Source organism: Scomber scombrus, chromosome 18, assembly GCF_963691925.1.
Source record: "Scomber scombrus chromosome 18, fScoSco1.1, whole genome shotgun sequence".
NCBI classification, from domain to species: Eukaryota; Metazoa; Chordata; class Actinopteri; order Scombriformes; family Scombridae; genus Scomber; species Scomber scombrus.
In genome coordinates, this window is record NC_084987.1 from 22,349,797 (window position 1) to 22,372,205 (window position 22,409).

At 40.9% G+C, this 22,409-nt stretch overlaps 1 protein-coding gene across 2 annotated transcripts; it reads right to left on the reverse strand.

The window, feature by feature from the left end:
- Positions 1-2,288: 2,288 nt before the first annotated feature.
- On the reverse strand, positions 2,289-22,103 carry pkn1b (protein kinase N1b). 2 transcript variants are annotated; one of them, XM_062438709.1, is made up of 22 exons: positions 21,886-22,103; positions 16,145-16,445; positions 14,875-15,020; positions 14,536-14,656; positions 13,124-13,269; positions 12,251-12,464; positions 11,947-12,141; positions 11,706-11,815; positions 10,491-10,634; positions 10,117-10,192; positions 9,164-9,311; positions 8,750-8,837; positions 7,619-7,710; positions 7,108-7,180; positions 5,736-5,827; positions 5,410-5,586; positions 5,182-5,244; positions 5,025-5,101; positions 4,688-4,830; positions 3,827-3,934; positions 3,560-3,640; positions 2,289-3,454 (listed from the first exon to the last, which is right to left on the reverse strand). In XM_062438709.1, exons 1-22 carry the CDS (start codon positions 21,952-21,954, stop codon positions 3,251-3,253), a joined length of 2,868 nt encoding a protein of 955 aa, XP_062294693.1. In that variant the 5' UTR covers positions 21,955-22,103; the 3' UTR covers positions 2,289-3,250. The 2 variants fall into 2 exon arrangements, with proteins under 2 accessions (XP_062294693.1, XP_062294691.1); XM_062438707.1 differs by lacking the exon at positions 21,886-22,103 and adding an exon at positions 20,368-20,469.
- Between the last annotated feature and the right edge of the window lie 306 nt (positions 22,104-22,409).

The window sequence follows — 22,409 nt, forward strand, 5'->3', positions numbered from 1 at the left end:
TGCCCCTTTAATATTCGTTTGTTGCTATATATATGTACATATATATATATATATATATATATATATATATATATATATAAAGTGTAGTTTTGGTGGCTGTACATGGGTGCATGGGTGGACTCCTGTGTGTATGTGTTCAAGTTAAAAATATACAAAGTTAAACTTAAGTTCTGTCTGTGCTTTGGGAGGATTTTCAGTAATGTCGCCCGTGTGTGTGTGTGTGTGTGTGTGTGTGTTGGGCTCCATGCCTTTGTTCCGTATCCAATCTCATTCCCACCAATAATTCCAGGAATGTTTTTAATGATGACCATTTCAGGGCACCACTCAAAATAACAGCTGTGTTCCAGCTTCATGTTTATCACAAGTACCATTTAATTATCTACCTGCTGTCAGTCTGAAATGAAAAATATTTTTGCAAAACTAGCAGGACATTTTTAAGTCCTCGTATTGCTTTGAAACATTTTGTCCGTGCAATCTATCTGAGCATTTTTGAGTTCTGATAATCAAAGCAGACTTGTGTTCACAGTCCTGGTGTCAGTGTGACCCTTAGACAACATTACATGGTTGCATTACACAGCTGTCTGCTTCTTTCTCAATTAACGAGGAAACTTTAGAAACATTTATTTCTTCAGTCAAAACTTTGTACTCAAATAGCATCTAAAGAACATTTGGTTCCCAGGTTTTGGACTTTCAGGCACACAGTACATCTGCTGCAAACACCTGTCACCACAATATTTAATGCAAACCTACATCTTTCTTCACATCTTCCTCCCTGCACATCAATAAGATATCTAATAACACATTACATTAGCCTCATGTTGGGAGAAAAATCATTTATTTTTCTCTGAGCTGCTCTGTGATATGATGCTGTTCTTTTTCCCCCTGACACAATCATCTTCCTCATTGCTTATCTGTCATTTATTTCAATGAGTCCCTGACATTTTGTGCTGAGCTATGACCTAGACATTGCCTCAACAAGCTGCTAATGGCTGCAAGAGCGCAAGATCAGAGAAGAATCCCATCATTCTGTAATATAAAGTTGGGAACTCAGTATACACATACTGTACTTGCATATAAATCTAATATACGATATAATACAATACAATACAATACTATATGATACTATACTGTACAATACTATACTATACTGTACAATACTATACTATGCTATACGATACGACACTATACTATACTCTACTATACTGTACAATACTATACTATACGTTACGATATGACACTATACTATGCTATACTATACTGTACAATACTATACGATACAATGCTATATGATACAATACAATACTATACTATACTATACGATACTATACGATATAATACTGTACGGTACAATGCTATATGATACAATACGATACTACACTATATGATACTCTACCATACTATACTGTACAATATCATATGATACAATACAATACTGTACAATACTATACTATACTACACTATACGAAATGATACTATACTATACCCTACTCTACTGTACAATGCTATATGATACAATACGATACTACACTATACGATACTATACGATATGATACTCTACTATACTATACTATACCATACTATACTGTACAATACTATATGATACAATACAATACTATACTGTACGATGCTGTACAATACTATACTATACTACACTATACGATATGATACTATACTATACCCTACTATACTGTACAATACTATACCTGCAATATGATACTATACTCTACTATATGATACAATACTATACTGTACGATACTATACAATACTATACTATACTATACCATACTATACCATACCATACTATACTAATATCAAAGTGTCTGAAACAAATAGAAAAAACATTTTAAAATGGAGAAAACTGGCTCACGAACACATATACTAGTTGTGTTGCCAGATAAATAAGAAGAAGATCTGGTGACTCTTGAGACTTACACAGCAGTGCTTTGTGCTAAACACAAATATCAGCATAAATCAAATTATTGGCTACATTTTGACATGATGTCTGTCCGTCCAGGCAGTGGGATTCCTTCTCTGTTGCTCTTCCTGAGGTTTCTTCCATTTGATCCCTGTAAAGGTTTTTTTTTAGGGAGTTTTTCCTTATTCGTATTGGATATAGGATATTATATTACTTAATAGATTGTAAAGCCACCCTGAGGCATATTTTTGATTTGTGATATTGGGCCCTATAAATAAAAAATGACTTGACTTTTGTTTTTCTTCAGAAACAACTGATCACTTCAATAGATAAACTAATGACAATGAATGATTGACGCTTCTGTGTTGGGTTCACATCTTTACTTAGTCACATTTCCAACACATTTCACCAGCAAATGACAGAGAAGGAAACACAGACGGGAAATAAAACTATGAATCACAAAAGAAAAAGGGAACAAAATCTGAAAATGTCTTTGAAAAATTATTGTAGTTAAAAATCTGAGTGGTACCTAAAGACAGGGGGAAGAGAAGACGATGAAGTCCAGGCAAGGCAGCTTTATTCATAGATGAAGAGGTGTGATGTGCAACATCGAGCACAGACACACAAACAGCACCTGACTCCCTCCCTCCCTGTTAACCCCCCCAATTCCTGCTTTGCCTGTTAAACAATCAACAGGCAGCAGCTCTGAACAAACATGAGCAGATATTTCTTTTACCTCTGGCTCCCCCAAGCGTTAAAGTAGAGGCGATGCATGATTGTAGCTGACGTGGATACATTCATGACTGAGGCAGGGACACCGTACACAGCGAAACACACATTTAGCAGCAACAAACAGCAGAGATAAAAGGGACAAGAGACTGGAGCAAGAATAGGAACAAAAGAGACAGTGCTACCTGTCAGAATAATCAGTTTTCACCCTTTGACTCTGCGATTTTTAGGCTCTCTGAGCATCTCAGTGCAATCGCTGAGTCTTAATATGCTTCACTCTGTTACCAGGCAGAACACACAGGAGGATCCATCATCTCATTTTACATTTGTAACATAATCTGGATTATCTTCCATTATCATCACCACTTTCCCCTTTTCTAAAAGCCACTCCAGATAGTCTAAAAGGTCAGCAGATCCGTGACACTGTGTATGTGTGCGACACACGATCAGATTCTACTGATCCTTGATCACACATGCCCAGCCAGGCCTTCATCCCATTGCAGACACGCAGAGATCCCGAAGTAAGATTTAACTTCCCGGCCTCCGTTCAGAGTCTGTGGCTGGCAGTGGGCAGCTAATAATCCTTTGACCCCTGACCCCGGACCCTAGCAGAGGTCGGAGACGTAGTCAAAATCCTTGAAGTAGTCCTGTTCCCTGCGGGAGAGGGTGCGGCGCTCGCGGGGTGGCGTGAGGGCGGGACGCTCGGCTGTGAACTCCACGTCAAAGTTGCTGACATCTTCTTTTCCTCCGATGCACGGGACGAATGGCGGAGGGCTCTTCCTCTGGAGGAGGGCCTCCCAGTCCGTATTCTAAACCACATTTACATTCAGTTTAGAAGCAGAATGAAATTCTCCTATCAGCAACATGACAAACAGCTTCTTGGTTTGACAGGAATAATAAGAAAAGAAACTCACTCTGAAGAAAGGTTGTTTTTTGACCTCTTCAGCATCCTTTTCTCCAGAGCCAAGACGTCTTTCAGGATTCCTTCTCAACAACTACGGACCAACCAAAAAACAGCGAAAAATGATAAATGACTCAAATTGTGCAGTTATTTATAGCACTGACATTTGCATATTACCAAGTTTTTGAGCAAAAAAGTAATATAAAAAAAAAAAATCAAATATAGCATTTGAGTTAGTCAGGAAGTGCAACAGGAGAATTCTCCTTAGCGTCAGACTCACCCGTCGCATGATGCCGATAGCCTCGGTGGAGAGGAATCGGGGGTAGCGTACTTCATCGTTCACAATGCTGTCGAAAACCTCCTCCTCATCGTCACCTGGGAATGGAGACTGAAAGAAACAGATGCACATTATTTTTCATTGTATTACATGTTAGACCTCATGTAATACAACTCTTTTAAATATGAATTACCGCCATCCGATACAGGCCGACCAAGCTTTTCAGACTGTGCTAGATGTCGTGGTATCTATTGAGTTTGCTTGCAATTATTGTAATCCATTTTGGGCAAAAGTGTATGTAATGTAATGTATGTTGAATTTGCTTTTCATAATGTTTGGTTCAACTACCTCAAAACCTTCTAGTGCTCATCACTGTCCACTGGCACATACAAATAGTCATGTGACCCACTGTTAATGCTAAAATATTGATTACAGCCGCTTAATGCAATGAACTGAGAGATCCTGATAGAATTACTAGAAGATGACTATTACTCTGTGTTTTTAGTGCCAGTGTTTCTGTAATTATTGGAATTTCTGTATTATTTCCCATAAAGCTAATTGTTTCCACTTCTAAAGACAATGCTGCCCATCTGCCCTTTCATTTTCCATTTCACTATAAAAACTTTGGGCTTCATGTTCTTAAGTCTCTTACTGAAGGTCAATAGTTCCTGTTTAAAGCCAGAAAGCAACTTCCTTCAGTGCCTTAAATTAGCCTGGGGATTGTCTAAAATCCGAGCACGCAGAGGCTGCCAAACATTGTAGTGATTATCTTGCAGTAATAAAACTAATGTCTCAAGACGCAGATTAACATGTATCTTAGCATCTTTGTTAGATATGGTAATTGAAAAAAGTTTTTATTCTCACCTCTCCAACCAACATCTCATAGACGAGCACTCCGAGCCCCCACCAGTCGACTGCTCTGGTGTACGATGTGTCCGTCAGCACCTCTGGGGCCAGAAATTCAGGGGTCCCGCAGAACGTACTGGTCCGGTCCCCAAAACCCATCCCTTAGTAGAAGAAGAAAAGAGAGAAAAACTTGATTTGAGGCATGAAGACAGAGAATTATTAACTGTGGGAGTGAGGAGAAACATTTCATTTGTTAAGAAATAAATTATTTAAAGTAAGAAAAGCAAATTTTTCTCGTAATATGTGAAACTTTTTCTCTCTCATTGGAGTTAAAGAGCGCCAATATGACCCTCACCTTCTTTACAGAGCCCGAAGTCTGCTATCTTCACAAAACCGTCAGTATCAAGCAGCAGGTTGTCCAATTTCAGATCCCTGAGAAACAAAAGGAAAGGCGTTCAAGTATGTATCCTCTTGTATGTGCTGTTCATGGAGGGGCAAAGACAGAGACTCACCGATACACAATCTTATGGTCATGAAGGAACTGTAGACCCAAAACCACACAAGCTGAGTAGAACCTGTGGTACAAACGAAGGACAGAGAGACAGAGATTTGAACATACACACAGCTACATATTCATGCTTCATACATGAACCCATGTGAGAAATTGTGGACAGATGCGCACAGCATGGAGCAACGTCATGTTACTTCTTTTTAACGCACACACACACAGCAGAACTCACACAGCGCGTGGCTCAGAAAAGACGTCGGCATGTATGTGCATCATGAGGTCTCCTCCTGCCGTGTACTCCATGACAAAACACACATGTTCTGGCGTCTGGAAACATGCAAACAGGTTGACCAGGAAAGGGTGGTGGGAGTCGTTGACGGTCTCAAAGATCCGCTTCTCACACATCAGACTGGAGACGGACAGACAGACAGACATAGCGAGGGTGTGTATGAGACGGTAATTACAGTGCGAGGTGTAATTATGAGGTGAACGAGCCTCTGTTGTGCAGTAGAGACTTTGGTTAAGGTCACTGAGTGCTGTGTCGTGAGTTTAAGTTACCTTTCCACTTCATCCCGTGCGACTATGTCTCCCTTCTTCAGGGCTTTGATGGCATACAGGCTGCCAGTCTTTTTGTAATCACATAGCAATACCTAAAGAGTTCAGAAAAACCTTTATTAATAATTATCAATAAGGAAGACAAAAGTCTTTCTTTTAATGATTAACAAATATCATGAGAAGACCAAAACCAACAATGTGTTTTCCATCTCTCAATAGTTTTCCACTTCCCTAGCTTGTCCGTGACACTCAGCCACAACCCCATTTGTTCCTACTAAAACCCATTAGGTCCTAGACTTAAACACAGCTCTGAGATGCAAAAATAGCTCACATTATTTCATTAAAGGCTTAGTATTTCACTAAAACAGCTTTTAGCAAACTCAAACTGAAGTAGATTGACAATTTGTTGGGGACCATTTGGGGCGGATTAATAGACATTTCATGCACTTGTATGTATTTACAGCAGTACGATGATGTGGGATTGAGTAGAAATTAAGTACTGTGCATGTGTTCATGGCAATGAAGGAACATGTGACCCAGTAAAACAGTTTAGCTCATTTCTGTCTGGTCTGGTGTCCAATAAATGAGTTAAATACACATTAATATAGACAGATTATTAGGGCCAAATGTGAATTTTAATCACAGTTCATTTCCACCGAATCAGTCGGCAGTTATTATATTATAGAGGCAGCAGTGTTCAGCAGTGTTCAGCAATATGGCACTGCGTAATTTCATTAAGTAATTGACAGGAAATAAAGTTGAACCCTGCATTAACTGTTTTAATGGCCACTTGAGGGCAGCGAACATCCAGCAGACAAAGACATTAATATTTCAGTTGTATTTCTGGCCACCAAGTGAATGTAATGTAGTGAATGTCCAATATTTACTCTCCTTTTAGCTCTGTTTTGGTCTCCACCAGCTCCAAAGGGAAATAAATGTCTCTTTAGCTGCTAAATTCTCCATTATGTTCACCAGGTAGTCACTAACTTTGTCTGTCTGCCACTCTGTGCTGTCTAGGGAGTATATCTGAGCCTTTTAACTGGAAAAACCAGAGACCATGTGTTCTGCCTGGTAATAGAACATTTGTGGATGGTAACAAAAAAAAAAAAAAAAGAGCTAAAAGACACTAAAACGCCACACAGGGATGAGGAGAAGTGTATTCAGGTGATGATTCTCTGTGATTTATCAATACAAGAAACACATAACACACTAGTGTTAATATAAATGTATTGATTGGTGCATCTTTAAATGTTTTGATAGAGAAAAATATTAAAATAGGAAATAATAAAGAGGTCAGATATCAAAAGAGGAAGATATGAAATATTAGAACATAGGGGTTTTGTTCATCTTATGAAGATAGACAAAGTATGCCTACCTTCCCAAAGTGCCCCCTGCCGAGCACTGCTAGCAGCTTGAAGTCCTGCAGGCACAGAGGGCCGCTGCTGGGTCTGACAGAGAGATTATAGGCAGATTATAGGCAGCGCACGCAACACAATATTATGCCATGTCATCTTCATACTTGTGCCTGATATGCTTAACGGCACTGGTAAAACACACACCTAACTTATAGCATCCATATAGTATTGTATTATGAAAAAGGACTAATACTGTTCAGTGTGTGACTCTTCGTATTACTCATTCAAGGGCGACATATGTTGTAATCCACATTAATGATGACTTGGCTTTACTGCCGGGTGTTAAAAAAAAAGAGGTTACAACACAGCACCATATTGTGTGTGGGGGCGTGTTTTTGGTGTCAAGCTGTGTTGGCCATATTGCAAAAAGATATGGTCAGGTAGGTCTTGTGTATGTGTGTGTGTGTGTGTGTGTGTGTGTGAGAGAGAGAGAGAAAGAGAGAGAGAGAGAGAATCTGTGTGTTTCTGCACCTGCGTATAGAGTTTTGTGACTGCGTTCTGGTTGGCTGCTGGTGAACAGTGACATCCGGCGTGGACGGGGGTTCAATGACCGGCGTCTGTTCCTGTGAAACACCACAGAGAGACGAAGCAGGAGGAGAAGACGAAGAAGATGAAGAAGCAGAAGAAGAGGAGGAGGGGGTGAGAACATAAGGAAATATGATGCCATGTAACGTATCAGTAGGGAGTAGCAGGGAGAAGAAAACAGGGAGAAATGAGGACAAAACGATTGCTAACATCTGTAACGAGTAACTGTAAGGCGGACAAACAGACTGACAGCCATCACCCGGGTTGCCAGATCCCCTGCTGGCTGAAAGCCTCGGCCCTACCCTCTTCCTGTCCTCTCCACTCCTTCCTCACTGCTAATTAGTTCTCCAAAAAACATCAGAGTAATTAATCCCATAATACTTCAACCCTGTTGAACACACCATCTGTTACAGGCCTCTCCCCCTCTAACTCTCTCTGTGCTCGTCTAGTTCTGTGTCTGTCTGTCGCTCTGCTCTTTAAAATTCAGATTTGCTTTATTGGTATGACAATAAGATAGCACAGTATTACCAAAGCAGCTTGCAGAAAGTCTTCAATGTTAGAGTAAACATTGAGAGAGTAAAAAAAAAAAGTTAAATAAATAAAAGAATATATAAGTATATAAATAAATACATATTTCTTCTTCCATCTCCTCTGACTCTACAGTACTTTCTCACTTCATAGTTTTCTTAGTGCTCCCCTGCCTCACACATTATCGCCCTCTGCAGCTTGTGTTCTTCACACTGGGAAACTAACACGGATTTTGCCCTGACCAAATTAAAGCTCCCCTCCATCTAATTTAGTCTCATTAAAGCTGTCTCCCAGAGTTTTCAGCTCTCCATTTCTCTAATTATTCACCCTCTCCTTTCTCCGGCCCCTGCTATGCCCATATTAGATTTCACTGCAGCACACACAGCACAGTGGCCTATGACTGGAGCACTGTTTTCGAGCCAAAGGCTGCAGGTAGAAGTGAGCAAAATAGTAACATGATAGTGAAAGATGCCCATGGTCCCCCCCCCCCCCCCCCCCCCCCCCCCCCCCGTCTGGTTGTCTTCCTCTCTTAAGCCCTGTCTTACTCACCGGAGCCGGAGCATCCACCACGTCTCTCCTGATCTCAGCTTTGGCGGGAGCATCGCTGTCCAGACTCAACTTCTCCACTGAGATTTCTCTGCAATGCACACACACACACATACACAAACACACACACACAACAAAGAAAGACAAATCAGATGCAGAGGCACAAATAAAGTCACTTTGTTGTAAGTGGGTCATCCATTCTCTTCTGGGTCATTTGCTCCATTGTTTCAATGATAAAAATTAATAAATGTGAGTTAATTAAGTTAATTTTAAGCCAAATTGGGCACATCATTGGTAAAAATATGTTACTATGATGTATTATTTGGAAATTAAATGGATAATATAAGAAACATTACATTACATAGACCTTTCAGGACCAACCAAAGTCATTTTGCTGCAGGCGCACTGGTCACATACCCGGAGCTGTGTGTGTGTGTGAGCGTGTTGCTCGAGAAATTGGGTGTGTAAGCAGGTGTGTTGCTTCCAGTGGGGATGGCGTTCCTCAGCAGTCGGACCCAGGTGGCGATGTCCACGTTCATCTGACGAGCGCGCAGGAAGGCTTTACCTGAAACGAGCACGGCGGAATACAACAGGATGGATGAAAGGGGAAAAACAGTAACGCACTGTGAACTGCTGCAAAGTCTCTTTTCTGTCTGTACTGAAGGGAAAAAATAAATAAAGGTAATAAATAAATAAATGGCTGCTGCTAATGCAATATCTGGAATTATCTTTATCCTTTAAAAACAAAAGTGATTCATCTCTCCAAACAGGCCAGGAGTGAGCAGAATGGGTAAAACCACTCTGCAAAAAAAAAATCATCTTTCAATCCTCTTTTACGTTGTTGTTGAGACTCACAGGCTTCAAATGAACTTTCGAACTAAGATTAGAGGGAGAAAAAAATATAATTTTTGCCTGTGCGTCACAAGGTTGGAACAAACTGATCTACATATAATACCAGTGTTTTTGTTTTTTACAGATCATTCATTAGGCAGAGGCATTTCAGGAGTAAATTGGGTTGCAGCGCCCCATTAAAGGACATGTTGACATGAGGAAAGGAGGTGGCAATGGTGGATGTTAATGAATTTCCTTTAACTGATTGACTTAAGTGTTTCTTGCCATCTATTTCCAACAAGAGCAGAGCACTGATGGAAAAGCCAAGGAATATTTTTCGAAGTTGTTTTTTTTCTCCAATCCACCAACTCAACTCAACTGAATAAGAACAACAGGAAGACTGTCTGTCTGACACTCAGGGCTCTGAGGACAACTGGCTTTTATTGAAGTCATATTTTATACTGAAGTTTTTATTACTTAAAAGTAAAGGTACACTCTATATTTCTGTTCAGTGGCTGTGAGTGTACACTTGAACATACCATGTTGTTTAGAGAAGACTTTCTTCTGTCTCTGGAGTCTTCGGCCTCTCTCTATTATTGGGTTGAAGAAGATCACCTGAAACAAAAGGTGTGTGTTAGGACAAAAAAATGCAACTACAGTCAATGTATGTCTACGGTACAAACAAAGAACTACTGGCTCTTTGTAGTCTGCAGGCAAATACAGACTCTAAGGAGCTGTGTAGGCTGATATTTATTAGATTTAACATGCAGCAGACTGTGAAGGTTAAATTAGAGGGGCTTTATCAAACAGCGCCACCACTAATATAATAAAAATCTCACTTGCCATTTTTATAGGGATGATAAATGCAGCTTGTGTTGCATGACGTGTGTGTGTGTGCGTGTGTGTCCTGTACCTCAGCCAGCAGCAGCCCCTGTGGCTCCAGTTCCAGCTGGACTTTGTGTCTTTGGTTGTCTAGGAACTCTTCCAGCTTCAGGTACTTCAGAGCACAAAGGGAGCGGTAATCTCTCCAGTACACCGCAATCTCCATCTCCCTGGACTAAACACAAAACAACACACAAGGATGTAAATATGAAGATGTGATTTCTGGTCATCTGGTCACCATTTTTCTAGTTTGCGATTTAGTCTCAGGATTAAAGTTCAAGTAATAGACTCTAAGGTAGAAACTCTTCTTGTTATACTGTATGTCAAGGGTGTACTACATTATGCATTTAGTCAATACCATTTGCAACTCAAGCAATACAGAGTGATGAGTTACAATCTTCATGAAATCAACCTCGATTTTTATACTATTTATCTTGCAGTTTTTTTTAGCAATAGTCATTCAGTGTATTTACATTCGGTCATTTTCTCTGTATATACTGTAGCTATAGAGAGGTATAGGCCTATAGTAGTCTGCCACTTCTGCGTGTGATTCAAATGGCCTAAATCTGTGTTACTGTGTGTATTTTATTTAATGGATATCAGCCTTACTGTTGACTTTCACACAGCAGCATCGGAGCTGTTTTCGGTTACTGCTAATGCAAAGCAAACACTGGCTGGATTTTATTGTGAGTCACAGGAAACAGTGCATTTGTTACTGGTCAGCGCTGATAGTGACTGTTTGAGTAAAAAAGTTATTTTCTACATTTTTTGACAGTCAATCAGTTTTAAATATTGCACGGAGTAAAGGAACAAAAAGGAGCCAGACATCTACAGTATATGCGCTGTGTGAAGTATGAAATTAAATCACAGTTGCTCATAATATGATGGGAAAAGGCCAATTTTTTGACTGATTTCTTAATTAAAACAACACAAGTCTCTTATGCTGCTCTGCAAACAGACACTAGTTGCTCCTCTGTTGTTTTTCTGACAAAGTACCTTCTCAGAATGTTTGCTGCCCCTAGGACTGTGGGAGCTGTACTTGCTGGTACCAACAGTAACCACAGGTATTGCCAAATCACCCCTGACTGAAACATTGAGGTCACTCACAACCACTGTCATTTCTGGTATTTTTACGCCTTTGCAGGTACTCTGGTGCACAATCAGCAGCTCATTTGCAACACTGGGCATGTACCACCTATATATGTCTGTTTCATCAACGTAACATACTGAGTGTGCTGTGTCTTACTCTCTCCAGCTCTACAGTGAAGCTCTGGTCCCAGGCCTGCTCTCCAACCGTTCTCCAGACTGTCTGACCCACCACCGTGTTCTCCAGCTTCAGCACCGCGCTCACTTCCGCTGTAATACACACAAATGTAAAGGCACAGCTTTTTCCAGTAAATATCAGGGATGTGTTTCTTTATGTTTGTCATTTCAGCTCATGTTGGGTAAGTAAGATTTCTGTTCAAAATAAGAAAGGAAGCGCTTACAGGAGAGCTCATCGTTCTTGCCGGGGATCTTGAGGCTCATGCTGCTGGTGCTGCGGCTGTAGAGGCCGCTCAGTTTGAAGGAGGGACGTCCGTCTCCTGAAGAGTAAGAGGGAAGAACCATCGGGTTCGCTCTGTTCCGCCCTGGGACGACCTCCAGCAACCCCACGCAGCCTAGAAGACGCACCTCAAGAGTACCTGGAGAGAGAAATTTAATAATTAAAATTGACTTAAGGATCAGTGCTCAAAAATCACCTCCTTTGAAAAGATACTAGGAATTAAAACCAAATATCTAATCTGTTTCTACCTGTGAGCGGCGATGGTTTGCTCAGAGTGCTGTACTGGTTATGGACATAGGGGGTGCTGTGGCGGGAGCTGAAAGCCGAGGAGGATGCCAGCACCAGCTCCTCCTTGATGAGGCAGGCTTTGGGATGATCCTCAGGGAGCTCCACCAGCCTCTGCTCCATAGAACACTTGAGCAGGTCCAGACGCTGGGTTGCTTCTCCCAGACCACACTGTGCCTGCCGATCACAGAGTGCAACATTTCACAGGACTGTCAGAGTTCACAGAAAAGTCTCATCCCCAAACTGCTGAGTGGAGACAGAAGATCATTATAGATAGTATTTCTCCTGGGCGCCTTTTATTTATTCTTCTATATAAAATATATGCTGCGGTATGCTGTTTTTAGCACTAATACTAATACTGTAGTGGCAATGGAAATATGAGTGTGGTATGTGAATATATACACACCATCACACATATAAACTGATTGTTGAAGTGGGAACAATGGAGGAAAAAATTAAATTAATCTGTGTGTCTTTTTACAAACAGAGCAAGATTTCATTGCTTCTGAATTGCTTACTTAAAGGACTAGTTCTACATTTTTGGAAATATGCTTATTTGCCTTCTTGCTGCGAGTTAGAAGAGGAGATTTACCACTCCTACAGTCCTAGTCTGCAAGATAAATGTGAAACTACAACCAGCAGCTTATGGAATCACTAGAAGAATGTAAATAATATAACAACATTTAAAAATTAATGAAAGAAATTATGTGATTTATGTACTTCAATCATGCATAACAGTTTACAAGCTTTTATCAGAGCACAGCTGATACCATGCTGGAACAGGTGATTGTATTAACAATGTTTTAATCTAAGTCATCTCTCCTCCAATCTCTCACCTCAGCCATGGCCTTTTTGTCCTGGACTTTTCCTCCACCCAGCAGTCGTATCATGTTCTTGGCTCCCTCAGCCATGGCGTGCTCCACACGGTAGTGATGCCACAGCTCCTCCACACGCAGCTCCATTCCAAACAGGTCCGGCTTACCTAGAACACAGTGTCAGGTTCAGTCAACAACTTCAATTTAATCTGTTTTTATTTTTCATTTTTTGCATGGCTGTGTCTGCGTGTCCTGTGCAAGGGAATACCTAGTTCAAATATTTACTCTTAAAACCTGCAATAACTGATTTTTGGCCACTTGGGGGCAGCAGAAACAAGCTGCGGACACAATACTGATATATTAACACATTTTAAGTTAAACGTGTTAGCAATCAGATGCCTATTTATACATCTGGCAGATACGGAGCAACATCAGCATCTATTTGGAGTCATGTTTTATAGCCACCTGAATCCAAGTTCAATATTCAAGTGTACAGTGGGGTTTTCAGAGCTTTTTTGTTCATTTGTAAGGAACCATGTACAATATTGTTAATAAAGGTTAGCATTTCTAACATATTGTACCACATTTAACTTAAAGCAACTCATACAGCTCCAAATGACATAGATGAGAGCAGTGAGAATCAACCAAAATTGTAAAACAGTAAAACCAGTAAAACTGTGGGTTCATCACTACTACAAGCCCTCTAAACATACTAATAGTCACGTAATCTATTACTAAAAATAAAAAAAATTGATTATAGGCTTCAAAGCACATGGCTCAAGGAGTATGTGGAAGAAAATAAAGGCAGACAGGGAGAAAACAGACTCCCATTAGAGGCATGTACAGTATGTGCCTTGATTAGTCAGTTTTCAGTCCTTTTCAGGATCACTGTCATTCTTTCTGCTGCTCTGAGCTTTGTTTTTTCTCCCTGACTTATTCTGTCTTTTATCTCTGACTCCTTCCTTCCGTCCTCTTCGCTCTGTCGTCATCTCTGAGTCAGTCCTTTCAGTCGCACTCCCTTCCTGGCTCCCTGGATCTGGCCTGCCTCTTCTCTAACCTCTGCTAAATGAGGCATGGCTTTTAGTTGTTGGGCAACATCAAGGGGATGCAGGAACATCAATAAGACTCTGACTTGAGAGAGTGAGAGGGCCGTAATGGACAATGTGTGTGAGCGTGTGTGTGTGTGTGTGTGTGTGTGTGTGTGTGTGTGTGTGTGTGTGTGTGTGTGTGTGTGTGTGTGTGTGTGTGTGTGTGTGTGTGTGTGTGTTTTGACTGCAAGACTGTACACTGTGAAGTTCAGAAGCAAGAATTGATCCATTACCCTCTACATCATAAAATATGCAGTGCGTATAAGTTGAAAGAGCGATAGGTGGGATGAAAGAGTAATTGAAAGATGAGTGTGGATAAAAATATAAAAGCATGATGAACAGTACATTGGTTGTCCTCAGACTGCTCCGTGGCCTGCATGGACTTTCGGATCTGCATGCGAATGATGTCGATCTTGGTCTTGCTGTCCTGCAGCATCTGCTGAGCCGTCTGGAGAAGCTTCTTGTCCTGTGGAAGGACGTAAAAACGAGACGAGATCAGGAAAAGAATTTAAAGGAGCACAGACTGAGGAAAACCTGTTTAGAATATTTGGAAATATGTGGTGTAACATTGCCTCTCTTTTCAACAATAAAAAAAGTTAAATACATTTTAGTATTACACAATCTCTGATGCAAAGTGAATGCAGTTAATAAGAGTTTTGGATTACGCTTGTGCCAGTTAAATACCTTGGCGGATCCGTTGGCATAGATGGGAATCATGTTCTCTGCCCCCTGTTTGACCTTCACTTCAATGTTTAGTTGCCGCTCCAAAGCTGCAATGCGGTGCTCATTGGCAGATGTCCGACTGAGCGACCCTGGAGACTTGGGGTCATCTAGGCAAGAGAAGTGATTGGACGGTCAGGTTACTGAGTACAATAATCTAATAATAACAAAATAATGTTGCAATCAACTGATTCAACGTCATCGTTGTCATCTGGCAGCATGAAGTTAGAAATCAGCAGGTAATTTTTTTTTGTCTCTTTGAAATAAATTAGAAGTTATCCTGTGAAACATCTCAACATCAACTAATCATGAATTGGAACAAAACGTTGTATCCAAATTATCCCTTGAGTCTTCCTATAGTGACATGAAGAGGCTGGTATTGGTGGTTTGGCATGACATGTCTCAACAAGATGGATTTACATGAAATTTGGTGCAGATTTTCATGTCCATCATAAGATGAATTGTAGTGGACAATTTTGGTGATCCCCTGACTTTTCATCTAGCAACATTATCATCATCAGGTCAAAATCAGCTAGTCCAATACATTGGTTTATGTCCAAATACCTGCAAAACTAATGACATTCCCACCAGCCTCAGCTTTACTTTGTGTTTAGGACTAATGGACAAAGTTTAGCATGCTAACTGACTGAGATGGTGAACATGGTAAACATTATATCTACTGCATATCAGCATGTTAGCATCATCATTATACGCATGTTAGAATGCGGTTTCATCTTGAAACACCAGTGTGTGTTAGTACAGTCTCACACAGCTGTTAGTGTGGCACTGTTACTCTCGAAGGAGCTCAAAATGTGCTCATAAGAATGAACACTCCTTCAGCTAAGAGTTTCAGGACAGTCCCTGCTCATAAAAGCAAGCCATAAATAAATGACTGTGTCTATAGGTTCACTGGAACGGATGACTTATTTGAAGCGGAATTCAGCCTGCATATTTTCCAATGAACTGAAACCAACATCTGCCCACAAGGTAGACAACCAACTAAAAACATGCTATTTATATTTTATTTGTACACACACCACTTTGGATAACAGTCATCACTAATGTATTGCATGTGATGACATTAAACAGGCACATATGTTTTTTAATGTGAACTATAAATAGAACATCTAATACTGGAAACATGTATTTAATGACAAAAGTGTTATAACTATGTTGTAACTGTATTAAAGAGTATAACTGCTCATTAATCACGTCTCTATGGCAGACACTGTACCTTTGTTGTCATCATGGCCTTTGACCACTATGTGTGCGTCCAGCTCCTGCAGCTGAGAATGGAGGGACTCCAGCTTACGCTTGGAGCTACGAATCTGTGATTCCACCTGCTGTGCATTCCTCTTATCAGTGGTGGCCCTGCGCAGATTCTCGGCACCCTCCTTGATCTTCAGCTCCTTGCGGATCTCCCTGCGGATCCTCTCGCGATGCTCATCCAGGCGCTGCTGCACGCTGGTGTCTGAGAAGTCGGAATTCTGGTCCAGACCGAGCTGCTGGAGCACCGACAGCCCACCTGGATCAGTCTGAGGGAGGAGAGAAGGAGGAGGGAGACATTATTAAAGAGAAGGCACAAAAGGAGAATGAGGTGTTGGCAGAATATGAGGGAGTTGGAGGAGATATTTTGGCTTATGCAGAATGTAATATTCATTAAAAAAAATTTTAAAAAGGGAAAAGTTCACACATTGAGCATATTGCATATGAAAATTATTCAATCTTAATTGAAAGAGAAACAGATTCAGTTGACTTCTCTAGCGGAGACCTGTTGAGCTGAGGTTACAACAGACAAAGCTGGTAATAGTCACCCTGCACAGTTGTGGGAGGAAAGGGCAAAAAAACAGCACCTCTGAGTGAACCCTCAACATGTGAAACCTGCCATGCTGAGAATGAGACCAGCATCAAAGCACAGGCACCTCTTAAGTGTGCGAACAGCTGAGTGCTCGCATCAGCTCTCCTACCGATCAACACTAACTAGATTACAGCAGATTAGAACAGCATTAATACAGACGGAAATCAATCAGGGTCTGGATGCCTGGAACATACACACAAACTGTGTATATGCATAAAAAAATGGAGCATAGACATGCAAAAGACATGCATTTTATAACAAAACAGCTCTCTCTCTCTCTCTCTCTTTCTCTCTCTCTCTCTTTCCTCTCTCTCTCTCTCTCTCTCTCTCTCTCTCTCTCTCTCTCTCTCTCTCTCTCTCTCTCTTTCTCTCTCTCTCTCTCTCTCTCTCTCTCTCTCTCTCTCTCTCTCAGCAGATCAGTTTAAACTAACTTCATCTAGATCTTATGTCTCGGCTTCTTCAAGAGTTGTGATTTCTGCTGTAAGAAGATCACCTGCAGTTTAAAGTAACTAACAAATACAACTCAGAAAATAATTTATTTAATAGAAAGTGGAGCAAAAGTACAAATAAAGTACTGATTATGGAATATGTACAAATGCATGGTGTAACTACAGAGTAGAGTGAATGATAGTAATATGAAATAGTAATACAATGTAATTGGGCATTCACTTTAACTGTGGTTTCAGTGCTGCAGAGTTATGTTAGTTAGTCTGCATTAAGTTTGAGTTACATTACAATTACATATAACTGAGTTTACAGGATTTCCTGTTGCTGCCAGTTTTAGACAGTCATCATGAAACAGAGGCACCCAATGCCAGCTTTATATAATGTGGGCCATGCACAGTACAGAGTGTGCGGGAGCTCTTGCTGACTCAGCGGGTGTTGTAACATGACTGAAAACAAACCTCTATAGTAGGAATCAGTGCGAATTTCAGCCGGCTAGCTTGCTTGACAAACTTGACAGCACAGTGTCTGCCAGATGTTAAATGCTGTAAAACTACAGAACGATACATGACCAAGCTTATGTGGGCTGGCCAAAAAGTGGGGAGACATGTCTTGTATGAATGTTCATATGCTATACAGGGCTATGATGAGCTCACCACAAAAGCTGACAGCCCATCTTCTATAAATGCTGGCCCTGAAATGTCAGTCAACCGTTTGCAAAGGGAAGCTTGAGGCTTAGACACAGTTTCCACAAATATGACCAAAACCATATCATCCTCTTTTTGTGCACAGTAACCACAGTCTTACAGTTTCTTAGCCTTACAAAAAATGAGGACATTTCAAATTTGGTTCATAAAATCCATTTTTAATGTGTATTAAATGTGTATTTTATTCCTTTTTTTAAATTTGTCTTTGGGCATGAAAAAAAAACAACCTGAACTTAAACATAAATCAACTCATTTACAACCAAAAAAGTTACAGCGGATGAAGTGGTAGTGTATGGGATGAGGCACTAGTGTGAACTGTGGTGGCGACTATGCTGTCAAAATCTATGCATATATAATAAAACCGCTTTTGAATAGCCGTCTACTGTAGTGACCACTATGCGTGAAAGGGTTAAACAATGACAAAAACTCCAAAAAATGATCCCAAATATTCAGATTTTCAACACATAAACTACATGCAAGACAAGATTATGTGAATGCCTTTTCAATCCCAACAACATCAACACACTTAAGGCCTAAAAATACTGAAGGTAAGTCAACACCTCTCTGACAACAATCTGAATAAACTGAGCGCTACCAAAATAATATAAAGTATGTTGCATTTAATGGTTGTTCATGTCCATGTTACACAATCCCAAACACTTTTCACAAACCTCTATAAATGAAAGCTTGGAGATGCATTCATTTAAAGATATGACATTAAATCTAGGGATTTTATTTGATTAGAAACTTACTTGGAAAGATCACATCAGTTTTGTATGTAGCCAGATTACAAAGTCTCTAGGGATTATTAGGACAATTAGTGCTTTTTTAAATTCTTCTTGTATCCTAACATTATATTACAGTCTAATATATCCATACCTCACTAACTGTAATATTGTATGGGCCAGCACTTTCCCCACATATCTTCAAAAAATATTATTGCTGCAGAAATATTTTGTAAGAATGGCAATTTTCTCCAATTCTTGCAATGCAAACGCTCCACTTTTTTTGAAGTGTAATGTTATACCTATTTTTGATATTAATATTCTTCAAATATGTACTTTTATTTTGAAGTTGAAATACATTGAGTACATATTTACCAGAAAGTTAAAAAAAAAATTCTTTATTTGTAATTCTCGGGTAAACTATTATTCAACTAGACAAATCAATAACCTGTACCTACCATTGGTGCATACATCTCGAAGACAATAAGATACCATGGAGCCCAATTATGGAATAGAAATGTGCACTTACTAACTGATTCTCTGTCTTTACCCAGATACAAAATAAAACTAAAAAATGCTTTGATGACAAAAGATTCTAACATAATCTAGATTATGTATGTTTGCAAGTTTATTTGTTTTTTTTTACTTTGCATTGTTATTGTGTTGTATCTCTTATAGGTGAGGTTTTAAGATAAGCCCATAGTGGGTTTCTACCTCACCTGCACATGTGTTTTATTTTTATTTGACTATTTTTCTCTGACTTTCATTTTACAAATGTGCAAATAAACCAATAAACCAATCTCATCAAATCATACACACACACTTATACACACTTAGCCACTGAGGACTGTCCCCTCCCCTGTGCCAGAGTATAATGATGAGTTGCTCAGTGCCTTTCACTGCATCATGCAGCCAGTCGTCCAGCTTAGCAGATCTGATTACAACTTCTTAGGTCTCTGTGTCCATCCAGCTACATGCAGGCTGGAGCTGCAGCCCTGCATCATTAAAACCATAATCCATGTGCAACACAATACTGTACAACAGTCAGCCACGGTCTGAGCAGCCGGCCAAACCACATGGCCAAGTTCTTGCAGGATATTAACTGCTAGGTTAATGCAATATTTGGGTCATTGCACAACTATGAAGCAATGTAATTGAAAGAGTTTCACAAACTAGTAGTGCAACAATGTAATGAAGACAAATAATGCTGCAGATGTGTGTTGTATGTCAGTTTGGTCTATAAGGAAAACAACATCTATCATCTACACTTTTGAAAGATGTGAACAGTCACCAACATCACTGACATGGACATAAGCAAAAAACACTTATATACATCCTGCTTGATGTGGAGAAGTTCTCAGTTCAAGCAGCAGCAAAGGTCAGAACCACAGCAGAAGAGAAAGAAAAGGCAGTAACACACCATGAACCACAGGAAGGGAGAGTTTGTGCTGTGACGCACTCCTGTTCAACACAATACATCTTAATCCCTGGTGTTTTACAACAAAGAACCTCTGGAGCGAGGTGTAAGACTGCTCACACAGCGGGGCGAAATCACAACAGCAGAAAGGAATGAAAACTCAAAGTGATTCACTGTCAGATAGATGTTTTTACAGGAAGTGAACGAGGAAGCTGACAGAAAAGAGAAGGGACGTAATATTGAGTTGGAAGGAAAGCGATGAGAAGGCGGCCATGTTGAGGCCTGCACTTGGCAGGAGTTGCCTACCGAAGACTCCGTGTCATTTTGCTCGGCGTGCACCGGCGAATCAAGGGGTTGATCCCCTGGCCAGTCCTCCAGTGCGTCCTCGCTGGCCATGTTTGGCCTCTGGCTTTGCTCCAGGCCCCCACCCTCCCCTTCTGCCCCCTGCCTTACACTATCACCCCCAAACACACACACACACACACTCACTCACTCACTCAGTCAGCACTGACAGCAGCGCCACTCAGGCAACACCGAGTGCTATTCCTGCCTCCTCAAAATCCAGGATGTCCCTCCCGCCAGGAATCAAAAGCCAGTCTAAATCCGGAGCGAGTGAACGAGGCGGAGGAGAGGAAGAGAGTACAGCGCAGACCGAGCCCCACCTCGCTGCTTCCTGTTCTGCTCTTTGCCAGATAGAAACTGAGGCGTCATGCACTTTGTACAGACCACACACACACACACACAGGCACACACACACACACACACACATTTGGTTGGTTTTGTAAGTGAGAGCGTTCACAGCGACTCTGCTTCCTGCTACTGAGTCTCCAAAGCTGAGAGACAGGCTGTTGTGATAGATTGTGGTCATACTAAATGGACTATCAGACGGTTAATATCTTTGTGTGTGTGTGCATGTAGGAAGTGTACGTTCAGCACAGCGTCACACCTTTCTGCATACACATACGCATGCCTCTTAGTTACAGGTGCGTGTATGTAGAAATGCACATTGTGTTAAATTAACTGCACTGAACAATGGGGTCAAAGGGCAAAAAAATACTACTAAATTAGATTTGACATTTAAATGAACAGGTTTTTTTTTTTTTTAGAAGTCACTCAACCATGAACACCACCACAAAAAAACACAAAGCATGAAGCAGCCATGCATTGACATGTGTTATGTCCTCTTCATATATAACATCACGCCATATGGAGATGGATTGCACACAGAGAGGAAGAGACGTAACTTCCCTTTACTGCTGGCATTGAGTTCCTGGAAGCTCGCACACACTTCTAAACTCACATAAAAATAAAGACAAAGCGCTGACTCGTCATCTAATAGAGATGACCGAGGAGCGGGCCCAACAGGCGGCTGACCCTCGTCTTCATCGCTGACTTCTGTCCTCTTCCGGACAGTCCCATGACCCTGGATGAGAGACACTCAGGGTCATGGGATTATCAGACTCAGACACTCAGCAGTGTGGGGTCACTGACCTTCTGAGCCCTCACTGGGTGGCAGATGGGCCTCTGACTCCCTATCTCTATGTGTCGCATCCACACACACACACTTACGCAAAAAAAGGGATGCACAATTATAGACAGAGAGGGGGCGAGGGAAACATGCAGCGTGGCATTCGAAGAGGCACCAAAGCACATTTAGTTCTTCTTCTTCTCCCACACTGACATACATAGGGGAATAGGAAGTGAAATGGCAAGTTACGCCAACATATGCAAAAAAACACAGGCCGTCGCTCTTGCTAAACATCATTTTGATCAAAGATTCCGTGTCCCATATTTGGCAGGCAGATAGTAAAAATATTTCCTTACCGAGCAGTTCTGACTCTCAGTGCTTCCTGTGTGATGGGGACTGATGGCTGCACGGATAGCAGCCCCCATGCATCCATACTGTCTCCTCACCTTTAGAAATATGGCTGAGCTGTCATTAATGACTCCACTGTGATGAAACTGACAACTTCAAATCAAAGCACGAGCTGCTGCCACGGCTTTAGCACCTAACTGCCCTGATCATTTCTATCTGTGAAAAGTATGCAGTTGCTAAAAACGGTATTGACCACAGTATCAGGAACTAAGATCACAAACAGCTCTTAAAGTTACAGTCACCAGGGTATGGACAGATGGGGTTTTTTTTGTGTGTGTACAAAAAGTGCACCAAAGTTGGCTGTAGCCGAGGATGGGAGGTGGGAACCCTGTGAAATTCTTTGGAAAATATGTGTCACTCAGTTATGGGTTATGATGGAATATATGAAAATATGGAAGAAAGCAGGCTGGAAGCAGATTGGAAAGATATTTATTTATGTTGTGAATAATTTACATTGCAAACAAAGATCTGT

Bases quoted from the DNA above. Each gene is read 5' to 3' on its own strand.
- pkn1b (XM_062438707.1), bottom strand. From the start codon at position 20,457: ATGGCCAGCGAGGACGCACTGGAGGACTGGCCAGGGGATCAACCCCTT. The intron at 16,446-20,367 runs GTAGGCAACTCC...CTCCTCCCTCAG, and splicing joins AAAATGACACGGAGTCTTCG to ACTGATCCAGGTGGGCTGTC. The intron at 5,587-5,735 runs GTAACTTAAACT...GTCCGTCTCCAG, and splicing joins GCACGGGATGAAGTGGAAAG to TCTGATGTGTGAGAAGCGGA.